General features: G+C 42.5%; 1 protein-coding gene across 1 annotated transcript in view; it reads right to left on the minus strand.

Annotated features, from left to right (window-relative positions):
* DNAH9 (dynein axonemal heavy chain 9) overlaps positions 1-12,520 on the minus strand; it is a 346,411-nt gene that overhangs the window by 306,368 nt on the left and 27,523 nt on the right. The window contains exon 6 of the mRNA XM_082272319.1: positions 12,151-12,384. Coding sequence (XP_082128445.1) covers positions 12,151-12,384 — 234 coding nt within the window. The remainder of the gene's footprint in view (positions 1-12,150; positions 12,385-12,520) is intronic.

Below are 12,520 nucleotides of genomic sequence, written 5' to 3' on the forward strand. Positions count from 1 at the left end.
ACTGGTCCTCAGGAAGGATGTGTGGAATTGGAAGTCCAGAGAAGGGCAACAAAAATAATTAGGGGAATGGAGGACATCGGCTATGAGGAAAGACTACAAGCACTGAACCTATTCTCTCTGGAGAAGAGACGATTGAGGGGGGATATGATATCAATGTACAAATATTGTACTGGCGACCCTAGCATAAGGAACAAACTATTCAGAGTAAGGGAATACAATAAGACACGTGGCCACTCACTAAAACTAGAGGAAAGGCGGTTTAACCTTAAAATGCGTAAGGGGTTCTTCACTGTAAGAGCGGTAAGGATGTGGAATTCTCTTCCACAAGCAGTGGTATCAGCAGGGAGCATCGATAGTTTCAAAAAACTATTAGATGGGCACCTTAGAGACCAAAACATACAAGGGTATACAATGTACAACATACAGGGGTATACAATGTACAACATACAGGGGTATACAATGTACAACATACAGGGGTATACAATGTACAACATACAGGGGTATACAATGTACAACATACAGGGGTATACAATGTACAACATACAGGGGTATACAATGTACGGTTAAAAGCAAACACACACACACACACATCATAGGTTGAACTGGATGGACTGATGTCTTTTTTCAACCTCACTAACTATATAAATATGTAACTAGTAGTATGTAACGTATGTAATAAGTAAAAGAGGGAACATAGGTCAGGAGCAAGTGACAGTTCAAAGGTCAGAATTATTTCACACAGGGGTCAGTAGTATGTAATGCATAGATCAGAGGTTATTAGTAAGTAACAGAGTTCAGAGGTCAGTCATATGTCACACAGAGTGCAGGGTTCAGTAGTAATACAGAGTTCAGAGGTCAGTCGTATGTCACACAGAGTGCAGGGTTCAGTAGTAATACAGAGTTCAGAGGTCAGTCGTATGTCACACAGAGTGCAGGGTTCAGTAGTAATACAGAGTTCAGAGGCCAGTCGTATGTCACACACAGTACAGAGCTCAGAGATAAGTAACACATAGTTCAGAGGTCAGAAATAGGTAATGCATAGTTCAGAGTTCAGTAGTATGTAACACAGAGGTCAGCGGTATGTAAAGCACGGTGCGGAGATCAGGGATAAGTAACGCAGAGTTCAGAGGTCAGCAGTATCAAACACATAGCGCAGGGGTCTTATAAATTATTTAAACTATATAAGACTTATAAATATAAACAACTTAGCAAAAGTAACATGATAAAGCTTCTATGAGAGTTTAGTGATTATTTACATCCGCTTTGAAAATGCGAGAAGAAACTCCAGGGAGAAATTAAGTATTAATATAATTCAGATGAAAATCTAAACGATAACATTATTATGTTTATTAATACTAATTTTTTCACGCCAAGTCCAGGGTTAGATTTCACTGCCAGACTATTAATAATAAATATGTATAACCCATTTGGTGAATTGTTTAGTCAGCGCATGTTTTCCTGCCTGAAGACTTGCATACAAAATGTAATGCTTGAAATGCTGCTTTATGCGTTGCGATACCTCCTTAGACCCTGTCTGTCCAGACAGTATGGTCACTTGCTGACTTGGCACCATCCACAGGCAGCTTAACTCTTCAATAAGTTGAATCCAACACAATTTTACTTCAGCTAATTTTTTCAATTCTTTTAAAGCGTAAGAAGACAATGACTTTCCTAAGCCCCGGCTCTACATAGAATTAATACCAAGGAAGGCAACATGCAAGAAACAGGGAAGGTCTAGCCAGAACTGAATTACCAAGCACTAAACAGGAGTGGTAACAGGGGGAGATACCAAATTATATAAGTACACAAGCTGTAGTGGCCAAAAGCCACCACTAGGTGTAAGCATACTGCAGAACAATAATAACCTGATGCAGTTTAAAATAGAAGTGTGACCAAAGTTTTTTAGCCCATAATTCTCAATTGGGTCACAGGAGTGCACCTACATGACCAATGCTGCAGCAGAGAGGTGACAACAGATGTTCTTTAATATTACAAATAAGTGGGATATGTATATATGTATGTGTATATATATATATATATATATATATATATATACACACACACACACACATACATACATACATATATATATTACATACATACATACATATATTTATTATATACACACACACACTTTATTACCAAAAGTATTGGGACGCCTGCCTTTACACGCACATGAACTTTAATGGCATCCCAGTCTTAGTCCGTAGGGTTTAATATTGAGTTGGCCCACCCTTTGTAGCTAGAACAGCTTCAACTCTTCTGGGAAGGCTGTCCATAAGGTTTAGGAGTGTGTCTATGGGCATTTTTGAGGTTAGGCAATGATATTGGACGAGAAGGCCTGGCTCGCAGTTTCCACTCTAATTTATCCCAAAGGTGTTCTATCGGGTTGAGGTCAGGACTCTGTGCAGGCCAGTCAAGTTTCTCCACCCCAAACTCGCTCATCCATGTCTTTATGGACCTTGCTTTGTGCACTCGTCCAAATCATTTGCTGGAAGGAGGGGGGGGGGGGGTTATGGCATGGGGATGTTTTTTAGGGGTTGGGCTTGGACCCTTAGTTCCAGTAAAGGGAACCCTTAAGGCGTCAGCATACCAAGACATTTTGGACAATTTCATGCTCCCAACTTTGTGGGAACAGTTTGGGGATGGCCCCTTCCTGTTCCAACATGACTGTGCGCCAGTGCGTAGAGCAAGGTCTCAAAGACATGGATGAGTGAGTTTAGGGTGGAGGAACTTGACTGGCCTGCACAGAGCCCTGACCTCAACCTGATAGAACATCTTTGGGATGAATTAGAGCTAAGATGCGAGCAAGCCTTCTCATCCAACATCAGTGCCTGACCTCACAAATGCGCTTCTGGAAGAATGGTCAAACATTCCCATAGACACACTCCTAAGCCTTGTGGACGGCCTTCGCAGAAGAGTTGAAGCTGTTATAGGTGCAAATAGCGGGCCAACTCAACATTGAACCCTACGGACTAAGACTGGGATGTCATTAAAGTTCATGTGTGTGTAAAGGCAGGCGTCCCGATACTTTTGGTAATATAGTGTGTTTGTATATATATATATATATATATATATATATATATATATCATGATGCAGTTGAAGAATCTGCCTAACTAGGTAATGGCCTGTGTGGCCTGTCTACCAATCTGGGTCAGCCTGTCCGAGAGATTCCAATATGGACTTAAAAAAAATACTCTTCGGTTTGCTTTTAGAGAAGTAGAGTTTCTCTTTATTTTTGGTTAGCTCAGGCCAGCAGAAAGTCTCTTCTCCGGAGGAGAGGAAAGGGTTACAGGAGACAGAAAAGAGATCGATAAAGTTTTGTATTCTGCCGGTGTTCCAGGGAAGGAGCAGAATGTTCCCGCTAATACTGTCCATTATTTTAACTGCAAGAGGAGACTCGCTCCCACCACTGACAGGCAGCAGAATGGAGCAGGAAAGGGAATAAAACTTACAGAGCCATAACACTACTAGCAGCGGAGGATATGAAACACATTTAAAGGGAACCTGTCATAATTCAATCTGAACATTTGATGAAAAAATACAGAAGCAGAGATAATCTTCACTGTGAACCCGTGCCAAATTGCAGGTGTTGCTTGAGGCTCCAAATGATTATCTTCTATAATAAGCCACTGGGAGTGCAGATGAGAGTGGAGCTCATCCCAGCTTCGGGAATACCAATACAAAGAGAGAAAAGTCCTATAAGTCATAAATAAGCTACATGGGCAGGGCGAAACGCGTGGGAGGGGTGGCCCGGATGGAGCCCGGGCTGAGGCGGTTTCACTCTCCACACACAGGTTTTGTAGTGATGTGGGGCTTATAGGACTTTTTTCTCTTTGTATCAGAGATTATCTTTAGTCAAATGTGCATGCCATAATGATTGGTAGATCAGGAGTGTCATGCCTCCAGCTTAAGAAATAATTAATGTTAGTGGAACTTGCAATACCAATATTGTCCACAAGATGCCACTGTGACAAAGACTGTTGTTGGACAGTACTTTATGGTATCTCTTGCTCTCTATTACTGGGTATTGGTTCCACCCCTCTCTGAGAAAATCTCCATTTTAGACCTCATGGAAGAGCAGACAGCAGCCTATGTGCCTGTGGGAGATTCCTGAACTCTTCTTGGAAGCATCGCTGGTATGCCTCAGAAATGTTAGCTGCATACAGTGCATGTTTATGTTTATATACTGATTATATGCCTTTATCTGTTTATTTACAGTTTCACCTGACTATTCTCAATCCTATTTGCATATCCATCTGACTTGTATCCTGTTTCATGTGACCACCATTCTTTCACTGGAATAAAGCCTTAAGTTACAAAAGGACTGGTTATTATAGGATTGAAGGTTTAGCTGTATGTTGAGCTGCACACGCCTGGGGCATACGTGTAGTGAGAACAGAACAAGGAGATATAAGCAGCTGAAGTCAATTCCAACCGGTCATCAAAAAAGGTTTGGCTCCACCTCCTCTCCCAACTTTTGAAGGCTCCACATTCGTTTGTCAAGCTGCTTATTACATTAAAGTGTTTAGTACAAAAGTTCATGTAAATTAAAAGTCTTTCTGAAATGTTTATTGCCAAGAAGAATCAAATACAGTCTAAATGTTTCGGGGGAAAGGCTTCCTACTTCCTCAGGGCTTCAGCTGCAGATGTTATTAGAATTAAGTTAAAGCGGAGTTCCAGCCATTTACTCACCTGTCCAACGGTCCAGCGATGCGGCCGCCGGAAGCCTCGATCCTCTCCCTCGGCGCCGGCATCACTGCTGTGGGCACCCGGCTGTTACAGTTTGCGGCTTCACAGCCGGGTACCCACTGCGCATGCGCGAGTCGCGCTGCGCGCCGTGATTGTCCGGCAATCTTCTGGGACCTCTGACGTGTCCCAGAAGATTGCAGGGAGGGAGGGGGAGAGGAGAACTTCCGCTCAGGGCGCCGCGGCGCTCCGAGCGGAAGTGGGAGCGGGTACCTGTCAAAACTAGGTACCCGCTCCCCCCCCCCCAAAAAATGACATGCCAAATGTGGCATGTCGGGGGGTCAGGACTCCCTAAAGCGGAAGTTCCACTTTTGGGTGGAACTCCGCTTTAAGATGCAATAAAGGCTTAGGTTAGGGCTTGATAAAGACAAGATAAATGTTATATCTTAAAGATAAATGTTATATCTTAATGGCACTATGAACTGCCAGCTGGGTAAAAACATCTACTTGTCTAGCCTTGAGAAAGGGGGAGGTCTTTTCCCTGAAACACGTTGAATGCCTTTGATGCTCTTAGCCAATAAACGCTTCAAAAATACCTTCAAGCGATATGAAGTTTTGTACTAGGCGCTCTTCAATACCCACCCCAGAGTTTATCATCTGCTGAGCACTCAGAGAGATAGCAAGCTAGGACCAGAACAAAGTCCAAATACACTAAACCTTCATCACAAGTCAACTCCTTTGAAGGAAGATGCTCTCTACTGTATATCCCTCAGAAGTCTCAATTTTATTGGTCCAGCATGATCAGACATTACATTAAAGGACCAACAGGAAGGCTCAGAAACCAAAAAGGGGTGGAGCTGGCTAGACCTTTACAAAAAAGCAAGACCAGTATATAACTTCATCTGCACTGTCTCCAAATCCATGGAGGGGAATTCCTTTAATTTATTTAGTTTACTTTACTTTGAATTGCTCAGGTCTACTACAAGTTTACTTTAAAAGATCATTGTTTCCACAACTGTCATTTCAATTTCTGGTAGATATGAGTAAACCACCTAATGGGATCAGGTCAGTGACAGTTGGAGCTTTTCATGGAAGGATCAGTAAACCCCCTAATGGAATCAGGTCAATGACAGTTGGGGGGTTTTCATGGAAAAATCACTAAATCACCTAATGTTATCAGGTCAATGACATTTGGGTTTTCATGGAAGGATCAGTAAACCACCTAATAAAATGAGGTTAATGACAGCTGGGGTTTTCGGGAACAATAAAAGTCCTAATGGAATCAGGTCAAAGACAGTTGGGGTTTTCATGGAAGGGTCAGTAAAGCATCTAATGGAATCAGGTCAATGACAGTTGGGGTTTTCATTGAAGAATCAGTAAACTACCCAATGGAATCAGGTCAAGGACAGTTGGGGTTTTCATTGAAGGATCAGTAAACCACCTAATGGAATCAGGTCAAGGACAGTTGGGGTTTTCATTGAAGGATCGGTAAACCACCTAATGGAATCAGGTCAAGGACAGTTGGGGTTTTCATTGAAGGATCAGTAAACAACCTAATGGAATCAGGTCAATGACAGTTGGGGGTTTTCATGGAAGGATCAGTAAAGCATCTAATGGAATCAGGTCAATGACAGTTGGGGGGTTTCGTTGAAGGATCAGTAAACCACCTAATGGAATCAGGTCAATGAGAGTTGAGGTTTTCATGTAAGGATCAGTAAATCATCTAATGAAATCAGGTAAATGGCAGTTGGGGTTTTCATGGAAGGAACAGTATACCGCCTAATAGAATAAGTCAGAGTTTTGATGGAATGATCATTAAGGACCTAATGGAATCAGGTCAAAAAGACAGTTGTTATGTTCTTGGAAGAAACAGTAATCCACCTAAAAGGATCAGGTCAATGGCAGCTGGGGTTTTCATGGAAGGAACGGTATACTACCTAATGGAATCAGGTCAATGACAGTTGGGGTTTTCATGAAGGATCATTAAATCATCTAATGAAATCAGGTAAATGACAGTTGGGGGTTTTTATGGAAGGAACAGTATACCACCTAACAGAATAAGGTCAATGACAGTTGGATTTTTGATGGAATGATCATTAAACAACCTAATGGAATCAGGTCAAAGACAGTTGTTATTTTCATGGAAGAAACAGTAATCCACCTAAAAGAATCAGGTCAATGGCAGTTGGGGTTTTCATGGAAGGAACAGTATAACACCTAATGGAATCAGGTCAATGACAGTTGGGGTTTTCATGAAGGATCATTAAATCATCTAATGCAGGGATTCCCAAACTACGACCCTGCCGCTGTTGCAGAACTACACATCCTATGATGCATTGTAAAACTCTGCCATTCACATACATGTCTAGGAATTGTAGTTCCTAAACAACTGGAGGGCCGTAGTTTGGGAATCCCTGATCTAATGAAATCAGGTAAATGACAGTTGGGGGGTTTTATGGAAGGAACAGTATACCGCCTAATAGAATAAGGTCAATGACAGTTGGAGTTTTGATGGAATGATCATTAAACAACATAATGGAATCAGGTCAAAGACAGTTGTTATTTTCATGGAAGAAAGAGTAATCCACCAAAAAGAATCAGGTCAATGACAGTTGGGGTTTTCATGGAAGGAACAGTATAACACCTAATGGAATCAGGTCAATGACAGTTGGGGTTTTCATGGAAGGAACAGTATAACACCTAATGGAATCAGGTCAATGACAGTTGGGGTTTTCATGGAAGGAACAGTATAACACCTAATGGAATCAGGTCAATGACAGTTGGGGTTTTCATGGAAGGAACAGTATAACACCTAATGGAATCAGGTCAATGGCAGTTGGGGTTTTCATGGAAGGAACAGTATAACACCTAATGGAATCAGGTCAATGACAGTTGGGGTTTTCATGGAAGGAACAGTATAACACCTAATGGAATCAGGTCAATGGCAGTTGGGGTTTTCATGGAAGGAACAGTATAACACTTAATGGAATCAGGTCAATGGCAGTTGGGGTTTTCATGGAAGGAACAGTATACCGCCTAACAGAATAAGGTCAATGACAGTTGGAGTTTTGATGGAATGATCATTAAACAACATAATGGAATCAGGTCAAAGACAGTTGTTATTTTCATGGAAGAAAGAGTAATCCACCAAAAAGAATCAGGTCAATGGCAGTTGGGGTTTTCATGGAAGGAACAGTATAACACCTAATGGAATCAGGTCAATGACAGTAGGGATTTTCATGGAAGGAACAGTATAACACCTAATGGAATCAGGTCAATGACAGTTGGGGTTTTCATGGAAGGAACAGTATAACACCTAATGGAATCAGGTCAATGACAGTTGGGGTTTTCATGGAAGGAACAGTATAACACCTAATGGAATCAGGTCAATGGCAGTTGGGGTTTTCATGGAAGGAACAGTATAACACCTAATTGAATCAGGTCAATGGCAGTTGGGGTTTTCATGGAAGGAACAGTATAACACCTAATGGAATCAGGTCAATGGCAGTTGGGGTTTTCATGGAAGGAACAGTATAACTCCTAATGGAATCAGGTCAATGGCAGTTGGGGTTTTCATGGAAGGAACAGTATAACACCTAATGGAATCAGGTCAATGACAGTTGGGGTTTTCATGGAGGATCATTAAATCATCTAATGCAGGGATTCCCAAACTACGACCCTGCCGCTGTTGCAGAACTACACATCCTATGATGCATTGTAAAACTCTGCCATTCACATACATGTCTAGGAATTGTAGTTCCTGAACAACTGGAGGGCCGTAGTTTGGGAATCCCTGATCTAATGAAATCAGGTAAATGACAGTTGGGGGGTTTTATGGAAGGAACAGTATACCGCCTAATAGAATAAGGTCAATGACAGTTGGAGTTTTGATGGAATGATCATTAAACAACATAATGGAATCAGGTCAAAGACAGTTGTTATTTTCATGGAAGAAAGAGTAATCCACCAAAAAGAATCAGGTCAATGGCAGTTGGGGTTTTCATGGAAGGAACAGTATAACACCTAATGGAATCAGGTCAATGACAGTAGGGATTTTCATGGAAGGAACAGTATAACACCTAATGGAATCAGGTCAATGACAGTTGGGGTTTTCATGGAAGGAACAGTATAACACCTAATGGAATCAGGTCAATGACAGTTGGGGTTTTCATGGAAGGAACAGTATAACACCTAATGGAATCAGGTCAATGGCAGTTGGGGTTTTCATGGAAGGAACAGTATAACACCTAATGGAATCAGGTCAATGACAGTTGGGGTTTTCATGGAAGGAACAGTATAACACCTAATGGAATCAGGTCAATGGCAGTTGGGGTTTTCATGGAAGGAACAGTATAACACCTAATGGAATCAGGTCAATGGCAGTTGGGGTTTTCATGGAAGGAACAGTATACCGCCTAATAGAATAAGGTCAATGACAGTTGGAGTTTTGATGGAATGATCATTAAACAACATAATGGAATCAGGTCAAAGACAGTTGTTATTTTCATGGAAGAAAGAGTAATCCACCAAAAAGAATCAGGTCAATGGCAGTTGGGGTTTTCATGGAAGGAACAGTATAACACCTAATGGAATCAGGTCAATGACAGTAGGGATTTTCATGGAAGGAACAGTATAACACCTAATGGAATCAGGTCAATGACAGTTGGGGTTTTCATGGAAGGAACAGTATAACACCTAATGGAATCAGGTCAATGACAGTTGGGGTTTTCATGGAAGGAACAGTATAACACCTAATGGAATCAGGTCAATGACAGTTGGGGTTTTCATGGAAGGAACAGTATAACACCTAATGGAATCAGGTCAATGACAGTTGGGGTTTTCATGGAAGGAACAGTATAACACCTAATGGAATCAGGTCAATGGCAGTTGGGGTTTTCATGGAAGGAACAGTATAACACCTAATAGAATCAGGTCAATGACAGTTGGGGTTTTCATGGAGGGATCAGTAAAGCATCTAATGGAATTAAGACAATGATAGATGACAAATTCAATGTACAGTATGTCCCTTTGCATTGAAAAGCATAAAAATTCCCTTCACTTTCTCCCCGAGACACAACAAGAAGTGAGAAGAAATCCTCTCTTAGTAGTGACTGGACAGGTGTCTTCCCACCATTCCCCTTTTTCAGTTGTTGTCACAGAAGGGGAAGTACCCCGATAAACAAAACGGCACTATCCATTTCTCTCTTTCCCTATCCTGCTGCCCCATGACACATTTTAATAGACTTGTGAACCCTACCATGTTCTTCACACCTGCTCTAACAGATGGGTCAGATAATTTCATTTCATCATTAGAACTGACAGCTAAATAGGGTATTAAAAGTAATTCGCTCGGCTTTGACCGTCGTCATCTGCCGCTAATTCCTGAAATAAAGACAACGTGTTCCGGGATGATTTGTAATCCTTCTTCCCCGGCTTCACAGCGACGAGGATATCCCCCACTGGAATGTAATTACTTCTCTGCAGCAAATTGGATTTAGGTGCGTTAAGGCAATCGCCGAGAAGCGAGGTGAGCGAGCCTGGTGAGGAAAGGGTTACTCAGCCAGAGGGAAATCGATTTTCTAGAAATTAGAAGACTTCAGTCTGCAATGAAAAACAATTCTAACCAGATATATAAAACGCCCTTTTCCTTCATTTTTCTATTTACTCAAAAATGAGAAAATAATTTCTTTGTCTAGACAGTGTTATAGACCTGTTTATGGGTATACTATGTTGCCACATGCAGCTGAAAGTTAAAATCAGCCATACAGTGGAAGTAGCTGGGCTGAATGCTGAGTGATGGAAGAAGAAGGTGATTAGGCAGCATGTAAAAGTACATGCATATCAAATATCTGATAGTCTTGCATAGAATTGCCTATTAAAAAATGGAGAGTAGTTATCGCTATTCGCTCTCCAATGGACACCGCATCTGCTTTTTTATTAAAAGTCACATGACTGACAGATCACATGACGAGGCATTTTTAAGACCACGCAGAAAGTCAGCAAGGGGTACTCACAGGATGCCCCACAACAATATCTGAAGGCCGGTAGACCTCAAGCACGGAGACCGCTGTTCCCCTGCTGCTACTGTTGTGTTTCGGGCTCCTCACCTTCATCCCTGGCTTGTCCAGGCTAACCTTCAATAATATATCTTACCTTTACAGTACCAACCCACTGTACCCCGCTTTTTGGCTATGTCTATGAAAAAAATAAATCTTCTGACTACGGGCCAGACTTGCTCTCTCATCCTGCAATGCAAGGCTTGATGCCTGAGTGATCTTTGGCCTGATCATATGTGAATACCTACTTGCAGAAAGCAGGTACTGGGACTCTGAGGTCAGGGGCGTAACTACAGGGGTTGCAGGGGTTGCAATTGCAACTGGGCCCCATGCTCCAGGGGGCCTGTGTGGCTCCCCTGTACACCTGGATAGGAGGGGGGGCGGAGGCAGCATGCAGAGAAATCACTGTCCTCCTTTTTTCTCCTGTAGCTGCAGGAGGAAAATTGAGGAGATTGGTTCCTCTGAATGCTGCCCCCGCCACTCCTCCTATCCAGTTCACTTGTGTTCTGCTGCCTCTGGGCCCCTGTGTACTCCCCTGGTCCCCCCCCCACCCAACTGTGCTGCCCCCCCCATCCCACTGTGCTCCCTTCCCCTCTCCTGCCGGCTATTGCAGGGGATGTGTCACAATAGAGAACCAGGAAGGGGTCGGTAAATATGTAATTTACCAGCTCCTTCCTTTTCTGAATGGACAGAGTCATAGTCAATCACATTGTAAAAAAATAAAAATAAAATGATAAAAAATAATACAATTAAAATACCAAAAATAAAAACTACTGACACCAGTGGGGGAACTTCCAGGATCGCAAAGGTCAAACTTGCGACCGGGCCCTGGCATTCCACCCCCGTGGGGAGGCCCCAAGATGGCAGGAAGGGCCCCGCAATGAGAGTAAAGGGCCCTAGGATCAGTGGTAAGAGCCCCAGGCTTGAAGGGAAGGGCCCCGGCCAGGGGTCCGGGGGGCCCTTCATGGTTTCTTGCACCAGGGCCCTGAATGTTCTAGTTATGCCTCTATCTGAGGTCCTTACATAGGTGGACATCTACACATGGTTTGACGTGGGAGCTTTAGTAATATGTATTAGTATTTAATTAATAGGATTGGGCAGATTATAATTAAACATCAACATTTTGTACTTTTATCATATTGCTATGGAACTGTGTTGATTTAGGATCAACTAATCTACACCAATAAACTAAACAAAGTGAAGGTCCTCTTAGAACAATAGCCCCAACGGACCCTAGATCACCAGGGGTGAGATTGGAGATCATATGTCATCACCTGAAAATCTCGCGCTAGCTTCCCCAATCTGATGGACCTGACTTGGTGTCCATTCTGCCCCCCTTGGTAAAACAGTCTTGACCACAACCAGGAACTCCAAAACGCCATCACAGCCAATTGTTGCCCTCACCTCAATGGTCTCCAGCCTCCGGATGAAGCCTTCTAGCCTCACAAAGACCAATATCGATGGGAAGTCCCAAGATTTCACCTCTTGCCCATTCTTGTAGTAGCTTGGAAGCTTCTCCCTTCGATCTTCAAAGGTCTGTATTAGGAAGCGCAATGTAGACAAGACCTCTTGGACTCTGGACAAACTCTCCTCTGTCTCCCCCTTTAGTAGATCTTCTGGGTTCAGATAAACTCGAGCCTTTATTAGACCACAAACAAAGGATCAATTAAATCTGATTTGTTGACTGTTCTTTCCCTATACCCTTCTGAAACACTGCTAAGATAAAATCTGTTTTTGGACAATCTGACCCACCTTATGGAATTGCATTGAGCAA

This window comes from Pelophylax lessonae (assembly GCF_965119305.1).
Source record: "Pelophylax lessonae genome assembly, chromosome: 11".
In the NCBI taxonomy this organism is placed as follows: Eukaryota; Metazoa; Chordata; class Amphibia; order Anura; family Ranidae; genus Pelophylax; species Pelophylax lessonae.